The sequence below is a fragment of the Pyrgilauda ruficollis genome, unplaced genomic scaffold, assembly GCF_017590135.1.
Source record: "Pyrgilauda ruficollis isolate IOZ18807 unplaced genomic scaffold, ASM1759013v1 scaffold11, whole genome shotgun sequence".
NCBI classification, from domain to species: domain Eukaryota; kingdom Metazoa; phylum Chordata; class Aves; order Passeriformes; family Passeridae; genus Pyrgilauda; species Pyrgilauda ruficollis.
In genome coordinates, this window is record NW_024509210.1 from 8,442,140 (window position 1) to 8,467,774 (window position 25,635).

The 25,635-nt window shown below is 41.1% G+C and overlaps 1 protein-coding gene across 12 annotated transcripts in view; it reads right to left on the bottom strand.

Moving 5' to 3' along the window:
- The window catches only part of ZMIZ1 (zinc finger MIZ-type containing 1), a 338,783-nt gene that overhangs the window by 36,362 nt on the left and 276,786 nt on the right, over positions 1-25,635 (bottom strand). For all 12 annotated transcript variants that reach the window (XM_041473787.1, XM_041473762.1, XM_041473777.1 and 9 more), the window contains 2 exons: positions 15,200-15,344; positions 50-164 (listed from right to left, as the gene is read on the bottom strand). In XM_041473787.1, the coding sequence (XP_041329721.1) occupies positions 50-164; positions 15,200-15,344 (260 nt within the window). The remainder of the gene's footprint in view (positions 1-49; positions 165-15,199; positions 15,345-25,635) is intronic.

Genomic DNA, 25,635 nt, shown 5'->3' on the forward strand with positions numbered 1-25,635 from the left:
TAGCAGAAATGCATATCTAGAGGGAAGGAGGCATAAAAATGGAGCTTACCTGGCTTTGAGAGGTGTTAGTCACACCCCATACTGTGGTGACCACTGACAAAGAGCCTGGAGGCTGGTTGGTATTTTGTTGCCAGGGAACAGAATCATAAGGGAAAGACCCATCACTGCAAAAAAAAAAAAAAAAAAAAAAAAAAAAAGTTCAAGAGGGTGAGATTTCAGAAGGTTAAGCTGTGGCAAATTGCTGGTGGTGACAAAGGAATTAACGTCTGACATTACCTTAACTCTCCACTCTTCCTCCGCTATTAGCTTAGTATTCTCAGAGGCATGAAGTTTCTTTAACAGCAATGTGATTGCATCAAACCACACAGAATGAATGAATTCCTTAACTATATTGAAGTACAGGGCTTTTGCCATAAAAAGATCTGTCAGCAGTGAAAGTCCAAGTAAATTCAGGGGCAGAGTTTCAAACAAGGACACTAAGTTACGCAGGAGCATGTATTTTTTTTTTTTTTTTGCAATTCATCTCAAACTCTTCAACAATCACTGGTTCAGCTGCCTTATATCAATTCAATTAGATTCTGAGACCAGACTGCAGCTCCTCTGTCTGCAGTGGGTCCCCAAATGGCCAGAAAAGCCTTTAAAGCAATAGCAGTTCAACATAATTTTGAAAAGTAAATTGAAATTCAGATAGTGTTCTCCCACATGATGGGTAAGCTGCATGCCAAAAATGGTATTAGCTAATCAGCATTCTAGAAAATCAACTGCAGATATACAACACATCTTTCAGATAAATATGTGGATGAGAGGATTGGGTTTTTCCATTAGCTTTGTCCACAGATACAAGCAAACATTTCTTACAATTCTTTTCATACAAAGCATTGGCGGTCTCAGAATGAGCTCAGGATAGGTACGCACTTCGTGTAATTAATGAAATATCTTAAATCCAGTGAAAGTAACTATCAATCCTATGACCATAAAATACATTCCACTTGAAATTTACTCATTCTTGTACTATTAACTTGTAAATTAGATTTCAATTTGCATATATATACACATACACTCAGGTGATATTTCCTTTTATATATATATATATAAAAATACCATTTAACAGACACACATTGCTCTTTCATTTTCAGACATCACTGATTTGTATTTCATATCAAGAACTGCATTTTTGTCTTGACTACCAGCTATCACCAAAAATTTTATCGAGGGCTAACTTGCCTAAAGAATCTATACAGGCTCTACATGCACTCTCTCAATGTGCTTTGAGCCTGCTCACTCTCCCGTGACCCCAGACGGTGCTCCAGGCTTGGACCACTCCTTCCTTTTGTGCTGTGAGCCAGAATCAAGGACTACCCCGGTGTTCATTCTTTAGCCTCTTCATAACACCAAGTGTGAATCATTTAAGAACAGGAATTGCTCTGCACAGAGCGTGCATGTGTGTGATAAAAACTGCCTCTGTCCCAAGCAACAAATAATGTAATAACAGCAACTGTGTAAATGAAGCAGTGAATACATTTCACAAACAGCTAGGAAATTTCAAACAAAGTCCACAATGCTCTGCCAGCACACCAGCAATGTATTAGAACCTAATTGTCAATTTGAACTAACCTATTTGCTTCAAAGTACTCATATTCAATCAAGCAATAAAATCACACAAAAAATTAAATTAGAGAAAAGAATAATTTCCCCTAACGAATAATTAGAGAAAACTAATGGTAACCCATAATTCTCTCTAAGGTGCCTCACATGTCATGTTTCCAGTGACAGCACCCATATAAACCAGTGTATGAATAAGGGCATACTGAACAACTTGCAACCACCAAGTCCTGCTAGCCCATGTTTCTTTAAAATATCTTCTCTTAGAATCTTGCCCCTCTCACTCAGAGGCTCAGACAATGGCTTCAGTGACTAACATTTGCAAGTGACGCAATGCAAGTCCCTCCACCAGCATGGAGACAAATGATGACTAACCCAGAATTTGTGACTGCTATTAAGATTTCCTCTTTTATCCTTCTCTGAATGATGCCTCCTACTTTACTTCCTTCTCTGACTGTTTCTGATGATGTCTGCTCTCTGATTTGTTTGGATATTTATGGCACATATGAGTGTTCATGCACTTCAGTGACTACAAAGAAGCTCTCTCCATGACATAAGCAGTGAAAGGATTCACTGCAGACATTCCTCTCTATTCCACACTGATGTGCTGTGGACAGGTAATAAAACCTGAGGAGCAAGGCAAATATTTTGCAAGTGTATGAGTAAATAAGAAGGGTAATGACAGGCAGGAATCAAACCACAGAGTCACTAAAGATTCTTCTAATGCAAATATGCCGTACAGTTTGTAAACACACTCCAACTTTGAGCAAGCAATGCTTCAGCCTGCTGTTAAGAAGTTATAATTATTACTTCACTTTCTTTCCCTCCTAAGCATGTTCCTCTTACCCGTTTCTCTCCTTTACAGTATGAAGAAGGGATTTCATATATCATTCCTCCATATTTTTCAGTAGTAGAGTCAGATCATTTGTTCTGTGGAAGGCTACACTGGGTTCTCAAACACTATATCATCACTTCATCCTAATTATAAATACAGAGTAAATCACTCAATTTTTACTGCATTACAGTTAAAATGGGTGACACCTCAAGAAACCGTATTGTTGACATATAATAAAGCCTCCTGCACCATACAAAAAAGCCAGAAAAAGAGACCAGCTATAGATTTACTGAGAAATATTCATTGTGCACATTGAACCACGTGACTACCACATTATCCAAGAGAGGACCTAGTTAAATCTCAAACACTATTAATAACAAAAATTATAGCAATAAGGAAATAGTGATAGATGTGCCTCGCAGAACATGAACTTAAATAGCCTGATATCCACTCACTGTCCTAAACCTCATCCTTCAAGTTACACCTTAGTCACCCCGTGAGAAATCCAAGGCAATCTCATGGTTTGCATTCCCCAGCATTTACTCTGGCCCATCACCAATTACCTGCGTGCCTGAGTATGACTTTTGCCGTACTGGATACAATACCCACTCTTTCTCCATCACATGAAGACTTCCTTGGTTTCAAGCAGTAAGAGATGCTGAAACTTGTGCCACTCAACTAGAGCATTACTTGTCCCTCCACTCTGCTCTTTCAACTTCCATTTCTGTCCTTAAAACTACCCAAAGGAATATTCGCACCATCAAAGGAAAAGTAAGTACCATAATGAAACGTGACCAATCCGATTCTCATTTGCAAAGAGCAGTGGTTTTCCCCTGTTATTATCCAGAGCTGTGAATTATCCTGAAATCCCTTTCTTTAAACTTGAAAATGGCAGCCAATAAAGTAAGAAGCTTCAACCTCTTCAGCCACAGCGAAATGCCGCCCATGACATTGTTCCTGTTGAACTGTACAAGGGTAATTAAGTCTCTCACTGCACCCTGGAGGGCAGTGAGTCAGTCTGGACTCAGCTGGAGCCCACTAAAAGAGTATTGACTAAATTTACAATAGTGCTAATGAACATATACATACATACTGGTCAGCATTAAAGGCCAAACAGCAGAGGAAGCCACAGAGCAAAGAGGAAGAGAGGGAGAGAAATTACTTCTCAAAGTAATGTTTCGCTACTCTAAAGTAGCAAAACTGCTATCAAGCAATGAGGAAGGATTTCTTAGCTACTGGCAAATGCACTAAACCCACCAGTAATACAACACTCATGTTGAAGAAGTACACTGGTAGTTAGGTCTAAAAAGCTTCTCTTAATCCCAGTACTAGGCAGATATCCAGTCTCTAGGAAAAGTTACAGACTTCATGTCAGACAGAGACAGTTAATTCTAATAAAAATTGCTTAATAACAAGTGACCTCTGTAGAATAAATTAATACAAGTGAATTGCTGTAGTTTATTCTTGCTTTGTGGCATTATTTGCTGTGTTTAAATATGTTTATGTTGTCACTAAAGCAATTGTCTATGTATCTGATACTCTGTTTACATGTCTTCATTCCTTGAGGAAGGAAAGATTCAGATGGTTTAGTGAAGCAAGCATCCCTAGAGCACTGGCACTTTACATACTGTGGAGGAGAGTGAAAACTGGTGTTACACATTCCTGGTGATTTTCCACATTGCTTGTTGAGAGGGCCAGGTGTCCAAAACACTGCTTTCATAAAGCATCTACCTCTGTTTCAAACACTGTAAATCTACCAACTACTGCACCAGGTGGTGACTTTCCAAAAAAGCCTTTTCAGTCCAATCACTCACAATCAGGTTTCCCACAACTGGGCCTCCAATGGCTACTTTCTGCTGCTTACCCTCAAGCCAGCTTTGCAGGGGTCTTTGACATCTCTGAAGCGCGGTCATCCCACCTGAAGGGTGGCTGACACACACAGAATTCACACACACCTTTAAATCTACCAGCTCTATCCTAACTTTCTCAGTTGATGAGCAGGTAATTGCCACTGCAACACTGACTGTCATTTCTCCACATCTTCTTTTGTCACCTATGGACACCTTGAGAGGAGAGCATCTCATGACAAGGTGTCAGGTCTCTGAGATCGACAGAGGCCAAACACATCTTTGCAATAACACATGGCCAAAAATCACAACAGGCAAAATACAACCCCAAACTGGGGCTGCTGATCTGCTCCTGCCTGATGGCACCTCTCTGTGTCTGCACCTCGCCCTGCCTCTGGGCAGATGTGTGCTCAGGGTGCTCAGCACCCCTTGCCTGTATTCTTGGTTGGAGCCTCTAGGTGACACTACTTTAATACAAACGAAACCATAACAATTTCCAAACAAGGCTCCTTGCTCCCCTCTTTCTGCCCTCCAACCTGATGCATCTGCAGTGGAAAAATATCACAAATCCCACAATCAGAACAGGCAAGAAAGCCTCGGATAACTGAAGCACCAACACATGAGTTTCATGTCTGGGTTGTCTCACAAGTCAGGCAGCTCAGCTTCTTTCATTCAGGTTTAGTTTTTGTTTTATTTTGATTTCTTGAGAGAACACCACTTGTGTAGCTTTATCTATTAATATGGATTCAGTTTGCTAGCCTTCTTGATTAGGGCACCACCATGAACCTAACATTAGAAATTAGGAAAGAAGTTTGGGAAAAAAAGTAGCTTAAGTCCTTTCCGGAGCATTTTAGTATTTCACACCAAAAAGGCAGTTCAAATTCAGTATTTGCACTGCACCATGCAAACCTCAATACAACTCAATAAGCTAGGAATCCCTGACAATCTATTCAGAAATTACAGATCAAACGTATTTTTTCTCCTTTTGGTCAAAGTACCACTGAAAATATCCCCAGCCTTGAGTATTAATTCAAGAAAACCCCACTGCGACAACGGAAACACAGAATTTGTTTTCGCTTACTGCCAATCAAAAATGTTTTCGAGATCTGCTTTTATTTTCTTTATGAAAACCACAAGATATTTAGAAGGAAACAGCTGACTTGTCATTTTTTATTGAGATTCTTTTCCAAAGAAACAAAGCCAGCACCTCCCCACCTGAGATACATGCACCATCTTCATGCACTTACAGTGCTTGGCCAATGTGTTTCAACTTGAACACCTAAGTTTCAACTTGAACACCTAGTTTATAGTCCAGGTGACAGTTACTACAAGCCCATTACTATTCAAAAACACAAATCACAAAATTTAACTGAGTTATCCCCCACCTTTTGTGCTGTGTTTGCCATAGGCTCTGTAAAGCACTCTATGCAATTTGTTGTCTGCTCACACAGAGGAACATGGCAGAGCCAGGAGACACTGATGTGGAAAGAGCATGAAGACCACTCACAGTCAGCAAAGATAGGTGATGACACATTGTAAAGGAAACAAAGAGTAAGTACCTCTGTACATCACACATGATGTACAGAACCAAACTAAAAGCTGATGTTGTGTGCAGGTACCCTAAACTTTTTACATTCAAGATGAGGAAAGCAAGAAAGTGGTGTAGTCAGTCTGTATACTAATAACTGACTTCAGATGGCCAGCAAGAATTAGCTTTTGATTGATGCCATCTATGTGATTCGCGCCTTCCTGAAATACATTCCTCTATTTTGCATTATTATCTGAAGATGTTTAAATTGTATTGGCATAAATTAAGGCACCATCCTGCATTTCACTAAGCAAACACCTAAAACACAATCCCATCCAAACCACTGGCTGTTTTTATGTAATGTTAAAATGAAAAAAGCCAATTTGGAAGTACTCTGCAAGACTTTATTTCCTTCTACTTCTTAATGATGTGACTACTAACATCCAGATTTTACAAAGAAAACACACAGTTCCAAAAACATCCCATCATCATTTCTCAAGTCTGTTGATTCCCTCCACCCTTTCCAACTAGAGGAGTATGTTCTCTAACTCTTTGGAAAGCTTTGATTCTCCCAACTCCTAATGCACAGCTGATCCATACCTAGCTCTTGCCTGCCAAGAAAGAATTACCTCAAGTGTTGTTTTAGTACTGGATGTTGCCTGTACTATGGAGAGGAAGACTGAAAGCAGTTAGAAATTTCATAATTCACTGTAAAAATAAGGAGGCTGTTTTCTGGCAAACTGTATAAGAACACAGAAGCACTCTGAGCCCCTTCTAGGTGAGCAGCTGCAGGCAAAGCAGTCAAAAGGTGAAGGCAACAAGCCATTTATCAGCTCAGTGGTTTGGATGGCACCTGCTGCTAGCAGGTGGCTATCACCCCCTGCTTCTGCTCTTTTAAATATCCACACACACATTTATAATAACCATTCATGCAGCCACGTACATATATGCACAATACAGGCATTTGCGTGGAGACTGAGACAGCAAAACCAAGCTGCCAGTTCAGCAGGTGATACAAAGCACCTCGGGAAGCTGAAAGTCCTTAACTTTTTCTTTATATTTGTGACAAGGCCTGTGAGGCCTGCATGACTTATGACTGCACAAGGCGGGAATGCTGCCTTCCATTTCACTGGGTTGTTACAGATCAGGCTGTGACACGCTCGCTGCTGTGCTTCCTGGCACCTTACTCTACACTCAGTGTCATCACTTAGAGCCATGCCTGCAGGTCTCATGCTGCTCAGCAAGAGTTACTGCACCTGATTTTAACTCCTGAAATCAGAAAAATGCATTAGGCCAAATAATTAGATTAATTCTTAAGTTTTTGAACCTGCAAAAACCCACATTTCCCCTGCATGCACACACAGTCCTGCTTCACTACAGATTTCATACATGTCCATGCACATGTGTGTGCACACGCAAAGATACAGAGATAACACAACTTATTTCTGTCCATGTGGAATAAACAATCACAGCTATGCAGGTAAGAAACAAAAATGCTACTGAGACCCACTCCTGCCTCTAAGAAGCACAAGGGGTTACATTGTCTGACATGGGGACTACAGCATCCATCTGATAAAAGGAAAAAAGATTAAACCATCACACCCAGCTCTATTGTCATACAAGTAGACCATGCAATGCATTACTACAGACCAGATTACAGTTAAAAAATCCACCGGTAACAGCCTTGCTATTAACATGCCACCTGTTACCCTTTACAAAATGCTGAAATTATCTTATGATCGTTTTCAGCTTGACAAATGCAGTTTAATCTTTATTGCATCTCACAGCACAGACCTGCTTCATCCATGTCTTATTTATCTCACGTGTGTCGGAATGCAACCCCGAGCCCTCAGTCCCCCCCTGCCACCAGGCATTCCTTCTGCTCTGCTTTATCAATATACCTGGGTTTCCATATCCGACTGCTCCTTTACAATAAAAAACACACCCACCCAGTATTCTACCATTGCCTGTTGCCTTGGTAATCCAAATGCCTGGGTACTCGCTGATTATCGGCGAATGAGACTCGCATTGTTCACACCGCAGCGCGTCTGCTATGTTAATGTGAGATAATGGCAGCCAGAAGACTCCTTTTGTTCCCAGCTTTGCTGTTTATTCATAGTGCCTGGAGGTCAGCGACTGCTACAACAACCGGGGAAGGAACCGCTGAGAGCGTGAGCAGATTCCACTTCTGCTTTTGCCTCTGAGACAGGGGGAAACACGAGCAGCCCCGCACAGCGAGAAGGGCACCGGGAGCTCTGCAGTCTGACTCACGCAAGGTGTAGCAGGCGGCTCGGAGGAAGATGTGATGGACTTGCACTTCCGAGATTTTAGATGAAGCTGATTTACGCTCCCCGACAACAGAAAAAAACCGCTTTCTTCGAGAGGCACGGCGGGAAGGGAGGGAGAGAGGGAGGAGGGGGCAGCACAGCACCGCCGCAACTTACGGGAAGCGAGCCGGGCTGGGGGCTCCGGGGCTGGCCGGGGAGCGGGGACAGCCCGCCGAGCCCCTGAGGGCAGCGCCCGGGCCGGGACCGGCGGCAGCGCCCGCAGCGCGGCGGGCGGGGACGGAGCGGCCGGGCAGGGCAGGGCAGGGCAGGGCAGGGGCAGCCCGGGCGAGTGACCTGGCCGGGGAGGGACAGAGCAGGGGCAGCTCTGAGAAGCGTCCCCCCGAGCCGTCTCCGCGCTCTGCCTGCCTGTCAGGGTAGTTTGGAAATGCTGTTGGTGACACAGGGACACGGCAAACAGTCACATCGCATCTCCCCTGACGCGTTAAGTGGGAACTGAGAGCACGAACAGGCTGTGCTACCTTCCCCGCATTCCCAGCTCGGTGGAGACGAGGACATTCAAGACGGTGCCGCGGCTGGTGCGCGGCTCCTTAGCCTCGGACCAGCCCTTTCATGGGAAGAGACCACCGACTGCTGCTAAAGGCACTGCCACTATCTAATTAATGTCACCGACCCATCTGCCCAGGTTGCTGATGCGCTCTGTCTGCCGAGCAGGCTTTGTTGTCATATCTAATGAAAACCAGGCAGGAGTGTCTTAGCTCGAATTGCTAACCCTTTTTTTTTTTTTTTCTTTTTTTTTAGGGAAACCATTAGAAAAGCCCTCCATCGCTGCAAATAGTAATGACTATTTCCTTTTCTTATTGCGATTCTGAGAGATTTGAGAATCCAAGTGTACGGGAGTAGCAGGAATACAACAATTGACAAAACTGAGCACCGGGAATTCACTCCTTTTGTAATCTATTTACAGAGAAATCCTGTGGAGGGTGACATTTTCATGTAAGTGAATGAATAACAGATACATGTAAAGAAAGGACAACAAGAAAAACATCAAGTTTAAACAAAATATACAACTGTGATCCTGCCAAATTATCCAAAAATACCCAAAAACCGCTTAAAAAGACAAGGCGCTTGCCGTCATTCATGTCAGTAATTTTTACGTGCCAGACTGTAAGCTCCCTCCCTGCTCAGAAGCCATGTCACCTCCTGGCAGGCAGGCTGGAGCGCGATGCTCACAGCGTGGGTACCCAGAGAACAGCTACTCAACCTGAACTCGCCCTGTGCTGGCCCTCCCCCAGCCCTTCTGCGCCTGCAAAGGACTGCTAAACCTTCAGGTGGACCTGATGCTGTGCAGGTTGAAGGGCACTGACTTGGTTTTGATGTTCCCTATCCAAAGGTGTTCAATCCAGTTAAAAGACTCCCAATGATTTCAATTAGCTTTGCAACAAAGGGCTAGGAAATGTATAGCTTTCAGTGTCACCATATGCTGACAGTCAAAATGGTTAAAAACCAGGGGTACTGCCACAGTTAAGTGATTTTTAACCCTACTGCCACCAGAAATCAGTTGGTTTCATTGAGAACAAGTGACAGAAGGTACCTTTCCAATATGCTTGAAGAGGAAAATAATGTATGCTCAGCACATATCACCTGCTTCTGAGAGCAGACCTCATGCAAAGAGTCACGATACCCCTGTGATAATCACTAAACAGAAATCACAATTGACCAGACATTTTCAGGAATTAGCTGTTCAATATGGCCCAAACATGAGAATGACACCTGTCTATTCAAAGCTGTTGCCATATTTTAAAAATTAACGTAGACAGCACAAAGCCTGAGAAGATCAGATTTTGCCTCAGTCAGCAGAGAGACCTTAAATAATATTTGCCTAGTGTTTACTTATAAAAATATCAGCTGGCATTTTTTAATTTAAAAAAGAATCACAAACTAACATCACAAGACTACAACATCTACAGGAAAAATATAGAGTGTATAGCCACTTTTATGTACTTAGCAGAAAAAAATAGCACAAAATTATAATCGTCCTGCTACATATTAGTTTTATTACAACAGCACCCACTTTGTCTTATCAATCAATAGAGAAGACCTATTGAGAAGATGTTTTCACATCTGTACAAGGTGCTGTATGCACAAGAGAAGATGATCCTTATCCTATACCTTTTACCAAGCACGTAAAGAATACCTATTTGAAATCAAGTTACCCATTACTGTTTCCTGTTACCACAAGAACTGACCACAAACTTATCTAAAATGAAATTCAGATTTCTCACATGAAAATATTCAATATTTAATTATTAACAGCTAATGGTTACACTTATCAGTTTTCAAGAAGGTACTCGTAATTTTCCTTTAGCTTCAACAGGCTCAAGGTTTTCTTCCACATCCTCCCCATTAAGTGTATGTGATAAAATTAGTAGTTTCACTTAGAGGATGACATGGACAACTCTTGGGACAATGCTTTGGAGCAATCAGTAATTAGCTTTATCTTTGCAATGCTTAGAGCATAAGCAGACTATTCTGAAGAAATTTTCAGGGTTTTTTTTTTTTTTAAGGAATAACTCTTCTACAGAAACATTTCTTGCTTCTAAATTCTTCACTATTCTCTCTTGGTGGTAAATATTAACATTTCTTGACAGAAAGGAAACTAGAAAAAACAGCAAAGCTACTTTTGCAAAATCAGAAGTAATATACATTTCTTTACTGGGTATATTCTTTTATATTAGGATTTACCATCTGTTCAGTCCCTAATTATATTTATTTCACAACTCCACAACCAGAAAGATGAAAAGGCTTTGAAACAACTTCATCTTTTACATGAGGAGTTATGAATTCTTTTGCAAAGTTTGTCCCTGCATGTCAGAGCCACATGACATAATGGAGTAACCCCTACTTCAAACTGATGTATAAAACATGCACAATGTGCCAATTTTCATAAAAGTGTGTATATGCTGCACCTGACCTCATCCAGACTTTTTTAAAGTGACTATCACTGTTGGTCAAAACAGCCTATGATGCAAAATTCAAAAAATAGTCTTACAGAACTTGACACTGTTTGTACTAGTATATTACAATCAGTTCACTCCTCATTGTTAACAATGCACCACTCAGTAAAAAATTTAGACAGAATTACCATTCTTTTCCAAGAGCTCCTATGAAAGTTTGAAAGTTCAGCTCTTAGGTTTAAATTGGAAGAAAAAAAGGACAAAACAGGCATTAAAAACAATCACTCTTTTAAAGCAAGTCTAGCCACTAAAAAGTATTTATGATTGCCTGAACATAAAACATTAATGGTAATAAATAACACATCTACTGTATGACTGAATTAATGCTTCATTTCATCTACTGTTCAATTTTCTCTAAACGTTTGGCACGAAGTAATTTGTGGTAAAAATAACATTATCTTCATACATTTCATCAAGCATGACTGCCCTATAGAGGCATTACCATCCTTTGGTCACTAACTGTGAGACAGCTGGCATTTAACACACAAAACCAAAATTTGGAGCGAGAGTGAAGACAGTAAGAACCCTACAGATGCTCATCACAACACACTAAACTGCAACTAACAGCTGTCTATTTCTAGGTGGTTTTGTTGACAAATAAGCTTTATTACAAGCTGTGCAAGAAATGAGAAGCCCCCCAGAGCTTGCCAGAGTCAGACTGACGTGAAAATGAACTAGGGTGCAATTCCTGCTGGGATTGATTGGAACTGTACCCATTTCAACCAAGATTCAATTTGATACACATGTAGAGGTCCACCACTTAATGTAATGAAGTGTTAATAGGAACTTCATCAAAGCATTGGAAGGTGTATAATCACAATAATTTGTACTTATATAATAGTGTTTGCCAAAGACCTTATATTAATTCAAAAATCAGCCACCTTGAGTAGTGTATGTTATTACAGACAGTTTGTCAGGTTGGAAAACTACAACACAAATAATTACCCTGCAAGCTAGAAAGCATGAAATTTCACTCCTGTGCAGAAGGGCTAGCTGAAGACTAACAGCTCTCCGTCACTTCCCCATAAATCCATTAAGTAGGACTTTAATTACAAGTTATACAGGATTAAGGAGCTGGATAGGTCCTACACTGGTCCTTCAATACAGAAGTTTACTCACATGAGTTAACAGAAAGGTCTAAGGCGAAAATAAAATCTCACACTCAAGTTTGCGCTGACTATTAGACTGCAAAGACTTAAAAACCCCCTAAGATTGGGAGGTTCTTTTTGACAATGCAGTGCTCATTCTGCTCACAAAGCATAAGAGTTTGCAATCCAACCAACTGCCCTACATTAGACAACAGGTATTTAGCTGATTTTTTTTCCATATGCAACACTTGATCATTCTGTTAATGAAAAACTAAATTTAGAAAGAAATTAACAATACAGTCCCTACTCTGAAAGCATTTGTTGCATGTGTGCGTATCCTCACATGGCTTACATTCTGCTCTCTGTAAGTTCATTTAACTAACAGTAACACTATGAATGCCCTCCTTGATCAGTCTACTTCAATTTTCTCTCATAGCTCAATTAACTTTTAAAAATCTAAGATTGTCCTTAAAAACAGGCTAGACTTGAATTACTTCTAGTTTAAGTGCCCATGGTTTATTAAATATGAATCCTTAGATTTAGATTCTTGTGATACATTATTGAGTCACAATTTATTTTAAATAGCTGAGCCCTGTTTCAACTTTGAGACTAAGCAGCTGTGTTTCTGCAGTGCCTGCTACATCAGGATTCTAGTCCCCTGACTAGAGTTCTGGGTAATTTTGTTGCTAGTAAAAGGAACAGCAAAAAAAGCTCTGTGTGGAGTACTCAAGATCATCTGATGATGGGGAAGGATTTAATTGTGTGTCTAATGATAATCAGCCGCTCACATATATCTGCATTGCCTTTGTCAAGTAAGGTTCTTGCACATGCTCTTGGTTGTTCTAATTTAATATCTAGTTCTTTTACAAAACTTGAAGTAGCTGGCTACATTAATTGTTTCAGGAAATGCAAAGCATACTTTTTTTTTGTTTGAATTAACAGAAAAATCTTGGGGATTAGAGATAAGATACTGTGAACTTTAATACTAAGCTTTTGACCCAAATGTAATCTAATGCAAATACAGTTGGTGCTTCATCAACAGCTTCATCACTGATTGTAGTTAATATTGTACTTAATGGCTTTTCATCTTTTGTTTAATTAAAACAAATAGAAAACTCAATTCTTCTTCACACCATACTTCACTACTGTCTTACAGACTGATTACAAAACATGCATGAAAATAAACAGTTCCAGGTGGAATAAAGTTGGAGAGCCACAGGATGTCTCATTCTAATGTACCACCTGAGAGATTTTGAGCAGTTACAGTTAAATTACAGACAACAGCACACACCAAAGCAGTGATGAAAGTATTCCAAATCCCCGAGTGGCTGCTGCAGCTATTGTATATAAGTTATGCCACAGAAATTCTATTTCTAGAGGGGCATCTCATAGGTAAAGAGAAGTAATTTAGAAATTGCTCCCAGTGTTGTCCCCAGTAGGGCATTTCAAGGGCAATACTCGAGAGAAATATGCAGGAACTGCTTAATACCAAGCAGGCTGCTCTACTACAGGCAGAATTGGATGACTTGGTACTGCTGGAAATGCTGGTATTTAGGTTTAGTACAAGAAAGTATTTCTTTTTTGACATGTGACAGTTTCAGTGGAAAATTGCCATGAAAGAAGTGAGTTGTGCCTATCTTATCTATTATCTAGTAATGTAGCACACAGCCCCTGTGAGATAGTCTTACTTTATAGACTCTAGAGGAACAGAGGCTAAAAGGTCAAATGAGAATCAGGCATCTAAAAACTACAAAACTACACCTAAGAGAGTACACACACTGCACCACATTCTCTGCAGACTAGCCACTAATTCCACTTTGTCTTCTGAAAAACTTCTCCCAAGTGTAAAATTATTTTAAAACATTAAGTTTTCTTTGGTTTTTTTTAAGTGTGTTTACAATCAGTCATTTCATAAGCAACTAAAAAAGAGGAAATCTAGGTACTCTGAAAAGCCAGTGATGATATATTAATTATACTTCAAAAAAGGACTTTATTTATTATCAAGGGCTAAAATAAAAGGCATAGTTATTAGATGGTTTTCCCATAAATGCAACAAAAATAATGAAAAACTATCCAACCCAAACCTCAAAAGTTATTTTTCAGACAAATTTGCATATGCAAATGCACTTGTACAAAGATGTCCCTAAGCTCCATTCTAACACAAAAGTTCAAGTGAGTTAGGTTATCACAGAACTCAGGTATAAGGAATTTAGACTCATTACACTGTCATAGTCCTTTACTAATGAAAAATCTCTACACTAAAACAAATTTATACTGTTTGTGATTGTTTTAATGTGATGCTGAGGTAAAGAGAGCCTCCAGAAAAAAACTCCCAGAAACAAAGCAGAGAATGAATGCTCAGTCCTGTCTACACTTTATCTCCAGCTTTTGCTTTGACCTAGGATGTGCAGACAAGAAATACAAATAGCACTCCTCTACATAATTTGGTAATCAAAGGCTTCACATCACCTTCTTACAGTATCCTTTAATGTTCATGTTCTCTCTAAATTAACACTAGTGCTGTCTGATCCTCACCTGATACAGGACATTCTCTGATCTGTGGCTACACCCACAGTACAATTGCTTTGCATGCAATACATTTCCAATGATGGTTAAAACACAGAACATCAGTGAAATGTTTTCAACCTCAAGAAAAGCCAGTTGTATTTAAATCAACATCAGGCAAGTGTCTGATGAGAGACACGATGTACAAGTTTATCTCTAGGGCATAACTTGAAGCTTGAAAGCACGCCCACTTGATCTGAGCACAGATTTGAAGACAGAAGTGTCACTTCACTATGCACGGGGCAACAGCAAAGAGAAAATCTGAGTTTCTTTAGTGTTTGCTGTAATTAGAGATGCCCTGGTGTCTGCAGTGCTGAGCAGTGCACGAACAGTGTCGCTCCCCCCAGCAGTGGTAACAAGCATTTCAAGGAGCAGATCTGTCACACAACACGCTGTCCAGACTGCAGTGCTGCAGGCTGGGCCCAGGCTCACCTGTGAGAGAGGGTGGGTTTCATGGAGCTCATAGAGTTCATGGGGGGTTGCATGGGGAGCTTCCCGGGAGGATCGTTCTGCCGGCTTTTCTGGTGGCGAAGCAGCAGGAGCCGTCCCAGCTCCTCACACCACGATGAAAGCAGTGCTGTGCAAACAGAACAAATGGCAGTGAGCACACATCTGAGGAACCAGCACAGCCCAGTGCACGTGCAAGCCACTGTAACAGGAGTCACGAGCCAGACAAACATCACGAGTGCAAAGCTTGTCCATGAACCACCAGTCTCACTTTTATCCCATCAAACTGAGTCTGTAATTGCCCTACACTATGATTAGAACATTTTTACCCAAGTTACAAACATTCTGCATAGCCCAGGAGGCACAAGAGAACTTGTCTGAGCAACACAGAGATAAAGAGTGGATGAAGTGGAAGGACACAGGATAGCTGTTACAAGTGAAGTAAGATGCAGAATAAATAACAGAAACATAACAAAAACATAGAGAAGACATCATTTACAGAGGGGAGTGAAGAAAAAGATCTCTTTTCTGTTCAGCTGTTTTTTTTCCTAAGATTAATTGAAGAGAAACCCATGTGCACAAATTAATTTCCAAAACTGCTATGAGCTACGAGTCTTGAATAGATAAACAGGAGAATGATGTATGGATACAAAGTTAGGCACTTAAATCTATATCTGACCCAGCACAACCCCTAAATGTGTATTTCCATTATGTGCCTAATCTTGTAGTCAATGAGGGTAATTCTGTGCTTACAGGAAAATCACACTTATGAACTATGAAGATACAGAGATTTCTTAGAGGGAAGAAGAGCTTGCAACTCCTTCTAAAGACATGGAAGAGGTCATTATTCCTGAAAATGTGGCCTCTCCCTTATGCACCCACACTCAGAAAAGACCAGGCCCTGTTATAGGAAGCACGTACTCTGCAGTAAGCAGAGCCCCAGAAAGTGACTGCAGGGCTCCGATGAGTGCACCCAGCCAAGACACGCCACCGAAGCCTCCAGCAACATCCCCCTGAGCCTTAAAGCTGCCTATTTAATTCCAACATCAGAAGTGGCTCTGGTAAAAAGTCAGCTAGGTATGAGAACACAGTGAGGAGTTTAACTGGAACAAAGTGCAGACTAATTGAAAAATCCTGCAGTGGAAAGAAATCAGCTTCTCAAGTGGAAGTGCTTGGGCTTTTTTCTTCTTTAAAGGATGCTTTACAAAACCCTCAGAACAAAAAAAATGCTACATGTTTAATTTTTAACTAAGTGCCTTCCTGAGGTGCTGCAAACTGAACACAAATCAACAGATTATATGGGTGGGTGAGAACCAGAAAAGTACTGAAAACCCAAGCTGCCATAGCGGTTTAGGGTAATAAGAAACTCTAGATGTAATTTCAGGCTTGCTCGTTTAAAACAGACAAGTGCAAAACCCTCTAAAATTGAGGCTCCTGTCTTCATGTCTTAATTTTCTAATGGTTGTCTTTTCACCAAATAATATAATCATAAGCAGTAGCTAACTATCATTTCAGGGTACACCACCTTCTTTTCCTAGCAGCTACTCACATGCACTGTTAATACAGTTAATTCCAAAGTGACTAACTGTAAAGTCATATTTGTGGGGCAGAAAAAAGAACCTGCTTTACCAAAAACACAAGTATCGTTTTTCAGTACAAGAAACAATTGGATTTTCTCAAGTTAAATGGCCACACAAGAAAGATACTTATCGCCTGGGCCACTGCTGTGAATTAATCACACATTTGCACAAAGAAGGGGTAGCAATTTTATTGCATTTGGACAAAGAAGAGGTAGCAATTTTATTGCATTTATCAAGCAGAAGGTCAAGAGAGGTGTTTAGGGAGGCATTTTAGAGCTCTGCTGTGACAAACGGGGGCCATCGTTTCTTTATGTAACTAAATATGGTCACTCGGAAACTGTCAGCCTCACACGGAGCCTCCAAAAAGCATTAATTCCCTCAAGCTCTGTGAAACGTTCCAGCCACGAGTGTCAGTCTAAGCTGCTTCTCTATTAGCCAAGGAATCTGTCAACAAGCATTGGATCAAATTATGCTCACCTTTTATCCCTGGCATATCATTACTAATGTGCCAGTGACAAAGGCCCCCCCTTCCCCTTTCTAGCCGCCTGGAGACACAAATTCCTGCCTCACAGGGTTTCTTCCCTTGCCCACAGCCACTTGAGCTCGGGAAACACGAACAAAGTGTTCTGCCGAACACTTAACGCAGCCATCACGGAGTAATAGTGGATGAGTAATAGTGGATGCCGAGCACTTCCACAGCCGAGTGTAATTACTACAGAATCATCCATCTTAGACGAGGCTATGATGGGAGAAGGGAGTTGCTCCTTCTGCACACCTATGTGCACTTGACAAGATAAAAAGCAACAACCCAATGGATCTGAGGGCATGAATCTGCAAACAAAAGCCAAACCTGCTTGGAAAAAAAGCCCAGTGTAACTCCCAGAAAAAGAATATGCCAATGAGAGCATTGCTTTGGTGAGGTGAAGATAAGCAAAGATCTTAATGAGTTGTTATTATTACCAATATCCAGTATGCAGGTTTATAAAGGGAAAATGTAAACCATCAAAGAATAAAGAGGTCCTCAAGATAAGCTGGATGGTTTTATTCTACAAGTTATCTGGAGAGGACTCATATTTTTAGAAACTAAGAGACTGCAGGTAAAAATCCTAGCAAATTTACTCATCCCTATCAGCACTCATTATGGTTCAACCTTTCCTCCCTCGGGACATTTCAGCTCATGTACCATGTATAATAATCACTCTCTTCCCTGTGTTGGTACTTGCGCATGGAATGAAAACAAAGCAGTTTGTAGCCACCTTAGAAGTTACCAGCTCCCCTCTGACCTGCTCTATCCTCCCTCTAAAGGGGTCTGCTTCCTTCTGCTGGAACACACAGGGCAGCATCCCATCTCTCCTGCCCCATTCACCTCCAGTGCTCTGCTCTCTGCTCGGTAAGATGAATATATACCCTGCCAACACACATCTGGTACAGCTGGCTTCTGGAGAACATCACTTCCTGGGCTATTCAAGCAAGATAAAACAAACTCAAAATGAATTTACAGATTACACTATTCATCTTTAGTGTACTTAGTTACTGCTTTTTATGCTGACAGTATTAGGCGTATCTCAACTCATTTACACTCAAAGCACGAGAATTTCAGTATCATACTATAATGAACAGATAAAGCAGCAAGCACAAAGGACAGCTACAGATGGTGCCAACAGTCAGTCTCACCCTCTCACAGCACAGCCAAGCAGCTGCTTTTTCTCCCCCTCTGCCCCTCCTCCTCGTACAACAGGAGCACAGATTTTGCAGATGGACCATCCACACCGTCTCTCACAGCCCCTTGCTGCGGCACTTTAATGATCACATTTAAATCGTGTTCCTCTGCTGCATTGCTACAATGTCCCTTGCATACAATGATGTGCCTTTCCTGCTTAAGTTGAACTCAACTGTTGCACTGAGAGGAAAGGAAGAATCCTTACATGTGCACACAGCCCCCAAGAAGCCCTGTACACAGCCCAGGTGTAAAATACAACCTGGTTAATACACCAAAATTGACATTTTCTTTCAACCTCTGTTCAGTCATAGAGGGCTCTGCTAGCTCATGCAAAAAGATACAGAATAATGGCAGTCAAATAACGTACTGACAGTTTAAGTGTATTCACACATTTATTTGGCTTAAAGGGACACTCTCGGGGATGATTGGTGCAATATTTGACCTACTTTTCTCCATCTGAAAACCTGTATCATTCTTAATGGGATTGCATTTCACTGTTAGCACTGATCTATTTCCATAGGAATAAATCAATACTGATTTGCTAATGACAACTGCATTAGGAAACCAACACAGACATGAGCAGCCTCAGCTTTCACATTTGTGAAAAGCAGAAACACAGATTTAAAAATAAGAGAAATTTCCATTACAACTAACCTAAGGGGTTTCCCTAAGGAAGCAAGAGAAAAAAAAATCAGTTCAGAGATATTCAGCTTGCTGCTACCCAGTCCCATTTTTGTTTTTCTATTCTTTGAAGAGGACCAGACATTGCAAGAGTGTGTCTCAGCACAGAATGAGACTGACCTCTCCTTAAAATACTCATAAATACTCCCACGCACCCAAAGTTGGCAACACTTTATGTCCTTCTGGATGTGTCCAATAGTTTTAAATTCTTTAATTGAAAAAAATTATAAGACATGGCAACGTATCCACATTGGGATCCTGGGGACAAGGAGGGGAAAGAAGGCTGGAAGGCAATGTTTTTTTTTTTTTCTCCCCAGTCAGCCCCAGTCACATTTTAAGCATTTTTCTGCAACCGCAGAGCTAAGCCTTTCTTGAAAGAGAAAGGAAGCAATTGATATTTAATCCCCTGCCTCTAGGAGCCAAGTCTTTAAGAACATGCCAAATATCACAAGATTTGCGACACAATTATTAGGATCGGCCACATCCCCTGGTACTGTTCCTTTCCTGTAAGGGCCCTTTTGTGCCGAAAACCTGCCAGGCAGTACAGAGAGAAAGGCCTCCACTACTCCCTCCGTGGCACCTTTCCATCCCTCACAGCCACGACTGCCCATCACCCAGCAGCAGCATCACAACTGCTTTGTAAATGCTGGGGCCCTTCCATTAGGAAAATCAAGGATCTTGAGCTGTGTGAAGCCACAGATCATGCCCAGGCTGCTTGCACCACTTAATACTTCTTGACAACAAATGATGCTGGCATAACTGTAAATATTATATGATGGATGCTGATGATGCAGGTCAAATGCCATTTTATACCCATAGCACAGAAGATTGGTACAGCCCATTACAACCCTTTTTGGGTTTTTTTTACCAGAAAAAGTAAAGAGACCAGGGTGTGCAGTCAATGCTACCCCACAGAGGCACTGCTGCATTTCCCCAGCTGCACCCAGCCCAGCCCTGGGAGCTGCAATCTCTGGCACTGCAAAGTGCCACAGTAAGCACCTCCGAGTGCAGGAGCCGCAGCTCCCTAGAAAGCAAAATACAGAGAAGCACAGTGCTAATCTATTTACCCATTATGATACCCTAGTATTAGTTACAGCTTATCACCTCAGTAAATCGCTGCCTCTTGTTAGGGAACGTGCTTAAAGGTGCAGCAAACTGTTATTTACAGGCAGACACTATATTTACAGCCACAAAGACAGGTGAGGAGGGGATAGGACAACAGCTCAGTAATTTCAATGCCTTCTGCTTCCCGGGAGACTGCTGGAAGAGCACAATAGGATTACTGCTTCCTTGCTGCAGTTAAGCTGCAGTAGATAGTTCAATAGGCAGACTGGCAGATCCGTATTTCTTATTCGCTGCAATGAAAATATTAGGAAAAAAGGAGGAGTTTGATTTGGAGAACTATCTGTTCAGCACCATCTCACTGGATTGGTTTCATGTCTCAGAAGGAAATGCATTTGGCTGAAAAGATATTTACAGAATAAGTAAGAAAATACATCATTTTTCACCAATCATATCCATTAATTGTATATTGCTTTTAGAAACAAGTTTTTATTTTTTTACATGGAGAATTCCAGATAAGGAGAATACAGAGCCACTGAGTGCTTTCTGCTCTCTCCTCCACAGACTGCAATCTAAATACAGCTTTTATAAAGCATCCAGTGAGCTAATTTGGTGGGGGGAAAGGGAAGCAGCAATAAGAAGAGAATAAGAGGAGTGGAAATAATTACTGTCTTGTTTATTTAGAGGAGTTATTCTTTCTACATAGAAAAATGGAGACTATATCACGTTTGGAAAAATACACTGAAAATGTTAACTACCTAATGCTGAATGTGCTGACAGTATTAGAAAAATAAGGTCAATTGCATTAAAAGGATGGAATCTTTGCAATTTTGTGAAACTGAAAATCAGATGTTTTCCATGTGTTTTAAAAGCCATTTTGCTTATAAAGAGCTAGGAAATGGAGAGAGGGAGAAACCAGTCATGTCAAACTATTTCAAGGATTGATTTTCCTGCAGCTCTCCTCCTCGCATGCCCCAGCAGAGCCTGGCAGTGTCTGGCTCACCTGTCGGACAGGGCAGCAAAGCAAGGCCACAAACCCGGGATGTAACAGTCCACTAGCAGAGATTTGTGTTTGTCCCTCCTCTGCAGCTCTCTCAAGGTACTGCTCCATGGCCTAACCCTGCGACAGATGAGCCCTTTCCCGTCATTACACGAGCTTCTGCTCTGTGTCTGCCTCAACACTGACAGCACAAAAGGAGTATATACAAAGCCAATTACAAAGCAAAAGTACCCATTTCTCATCAGTCTGGCTGTTCAACATGGACTCAAAGCCGTTCCCAGGGAGCCCATCCCGCCTCCCAGGCCTATCTCCCCTGGTGCCTGCAGATGCCTGCTTTGCACACAGCAGCCCACGACACAGAACCAATGCTTACTCCCAGGTGTTTGCTGCCACCTCAACTGCATGCTTTTCTGAAGCACCTGAGCATTGTGACTGCTCTTCTCCATCACGCAAAATCAGTGATGTTAGCTGAGAAGTTCAAGTAAATTGTATTAAACAGACTGATTTTATCTAAAAAGTGCCAACACAAACCTGCCCCCTGTAGGGAGGAGAGCCCCCTCCAAAGCACACAGATTTAAAAAGTCCTAATCCCAGCAACTGCACAGCAAACTGAATGGAACTGAATTCCCCAGCAGAGCAAGGGGACAGCTGGCTCAGATCCTCATTTGGGAGGCATGAACTGCCCTGCTAATGACAAAAGGAACACAAAGTTGACAGCCACAATTCAACATGTGAACAGGGCATGATATGCATTTCCAACCCTAATATCTAAGTAATGCCTTTTATCAAGAATGCCTCCTATATTACTATAGCTACAGCTGTGTCCTGCAGAAACATACAGCTTTGCCCCAGTAGGATCTATAATGCAATTATGTATTACAATTAAAAACCAAAAAATCATGCAGGTTTGTAGGAAAATAGATAATGAAGGGAACACCTAATTAGACTGAATGTAGTATCACATTAATTAACAGAGGTTTTATTCAATAAAACCCTTACTGCAAACCTGAGAGTTATTCAGCATGTGCTTTCAGGACTGCTGCATGAGACTGACACCATGTACAAAGTCTGGTCTTGAATATGGGTCCAGCCTGCCTTGGCATATCTTCAATTCTTCACAAATACCTCTCAAGACATATATATGTAGGCTTCCCCAAAGGCTCTTGCCAACTGGAACAGTACATATTGGAGACACAGATTTGAATACTGCTATCCTCACCCCATGCCTTCAGTGGAACTGGGATTCCCTAATTTTCTTCTACACTTGCCAAAACTTGGCAGAGGATCTTACCAGATTCACTACATTAACTTTGAAGCAATACATTACAAAATATAGCAACAATGGCTCACTTTGGCAAGCACAAAACACTGTACAGATCCAGATAAAATACGTAAGCATCTCATTTAGGCTTAGCTCTGCCCAAGCTGCTACCTCTGAAAACACAGACCATGATATAAAGAGAAGACAACACTGGTGAAATGCTACCAGCAAGTGAATCTTGGATAAGGCTTTTCAAGGAAATGCACTCCAATAGCATTAGACTGCTTGTTTTCTAACTCATCCAATTGTTGGCTTCACTGCTTAGACTTCAAACAACAGCACCTTTCATTACTGCTGTACCCTTTTGTTTTGTAATGCCAGTTCTAGTCATCAACAGATTTCATACATAATCCAGACATTTGAAAAATGAGACTGACACACTTGAACCCATCTTTGTCTACAGACAAAGCAGTGACCTACAGGTGAGAGGCTCAGTTTCATTTAATCCATCCTCAGCCCTTTAATTACTACTGTAAACAACTCTTGAGCTAATACCACCACTGACATCTGAAAGTGCTAGGAAAAAGCCCAACAGAAGAATTTAACAAGAGCTGGAACACAAGGAAGCCATGTACAATCACCACAGCGATGGAAGTCTGGAAGAGGGAAAATCTGGTGTCTACCATTAAATGAAAGAAAAGAATAACTGCAGAACTGGAGGTTCAGCTTCCTGTCATGGAAACCTAACCCAAATTATTCAAAAGGATCAAGAGGAAAGTAAAAAATGAGTAATAACAAAAATTGACTTTTCAGAAACAAATCATGCCTTACCTCTGTACTTTCTTTATGCTAGCAGACAACAGACCTTGAGCATAGATTAGTTTGATTTCAGTCAGGCTTTGGTGCTGCTTAACATGACATTCTCATAAATAAACAAGGGAAATTAGCTGAACACAACACAAAATGGCAGGAAATGTAAAGCTTACCAAACTAGCAAACTATCAAACCAATAGTCACTAATAGAAACGAGCGTTACCAGATTCCTCAGAGGGCCAATGAAGGCAGCAGCTGGGCTGTGCTGCCAAAGCACACCCAGCCAGCCTCCCTGGCTGCACGAGTGGGACCCAAGCTTGGGAAATGCACAGCTCTTTCTCTCTACCCCACCACAATGTACAGCCACAGAAGGGGGAGAAAACTCATCAGAATGATTAGAAAAAACCCTATCAATATACCCTGCAAGAAATTATTACATGGATTAGGGCTTTTGGTGGGTTTGGTTTGAGCTTTTTCTTTTTTTTCCCAAGAGGGAAGACTGATAGTGGTGTTCTGATTTACTGAGTAACAAAGCATTAACTGCATCCACAGCAGAAATACCAATAATACAGAGATAAAAAAAGACACAGCTTAGATATTAGGAGCATGCTAATGCTCTTTAATACCCTAAGGTGTAAGGTGAGGAATTTCCATAAATGGAGATGCAGATCAGATACAGATCGAGGGACAAATGATTCTTCAGCTAAGGGGACAAGGCACAGATGACTTTTTGAAGTCTTCTAGAATCAAATGAAATCGGTGTTTGTGAACAGAGGAAATTCAATCAGTCTGCACTGGGAAAGTATTTATATCTGGCTTGTATTCACAATTATCCTAAAAAGACATCTTAACTACAGTGCGGGGAGCTTCTGTAGAGACTGCTGAAGTGGCCATCCAGCTACATGGCTTACTGGCTAAGTTTTAAAGATGAAAGAAAGTGAGAGCAGGTGATGTGCTGAAGGTCACACCATTTGTGACAGAACAGAGTCCCAGAACAGAGGGGATCATACACCTTCCTCTCTTTGCAAGGAAAAACCACAACCACCACATCAAGGGATTACTGCTCTGTGCCCGCAGTCTCTGTGCCTGCCATGGAACATTTTCAAACAACAACTGTAGAACATCTGGAGAGGCTTTCAAGGAGAGGAAAAAAATTACAAAAACCACACAACCAAAATTTATAGCAGAAACGTGTTTCCAAAGTTAACACTGCACAGCCAGTACTCAGAAGGACCAAAAGCTATTTTAGGAACTTTTAGGCTTTTTGGTTCTGCCGTCTTGCTTTTTGTTTTAACTTTACATTATTTTATATTTTTACAGGAAAAGAATGTTTTATCAGGTGTCCTCAGATTTTTTTTTTTTTATTTTTGTATGACTAGTGTAATACAATCTTTGCCAACTTCTCTATAACTGCTGAAGGAAAAAAAAAAATGCTTGCTTTCAAAGTTGGGGGTTACAGGATCTTTCTTCATACTATCCAAACTTTGTAGTTGAACAGAACTAAGCCAGAAGTTATACCCTAACCCTATCCTTCCACTCACTCGTCATTTCTGAAAGAAATATTACAACTAGGTAAAATAATCTCTAAGTGCTGAACATGGAAACAGTTAAGGACAGCAGGAAAGAGAAACTCAGCCTAGAGCAGTTTTTAGCTTAACGGATTTCTGCTCAAACAATACAGGGCAGACAGATGTGTGCATGCACTGCAGTTTCAAGGCAGCAATGCTGCCCATCTCACTGCCCAGTTGATGAGGTAGTTTTCTAATAGAGTCATTACTTCTCCTTTTTCCCTCTGAGTCCCACCAACCCCACAAACCTTGTCATCTTCCTTGACTAGCAACCTGCTCTGCTCCTCTGGTACTAATCACCTTTTCTTGAGAACTGCCTAATTAATTAACATTCAATTAATATACCAAAGTCAAATACCAAATAATTGTTCCCGAGCTGCGCTGGGAACTTGGTAACTAATCTGAGCAAGAGAAGGGCTTCTGTATCCTTAAAGTTCCATTTCCTCTAGCTGTGTCTTCTGGGCTAATGAACATTTCCCACCTGAAACACAGTTATATTACAGGAGCAGACTTTGTGAGCCATGGATGCACTTGCTAAGGCATTCTGATACCCCTAAAGACTCCAAATATACTATGTTTATTTTATTTATTACCAGTGAAGCAAAAGTAGTAAATCATCTATGCTCTGTTACAATTAGGACCACATACAAAATTCAAGCTGGTGTAAAATAAGAAACATCTGAACAACCCTACTCCAATCTTCACATTACTTTAGTTGTACTTTCACAATACAAAG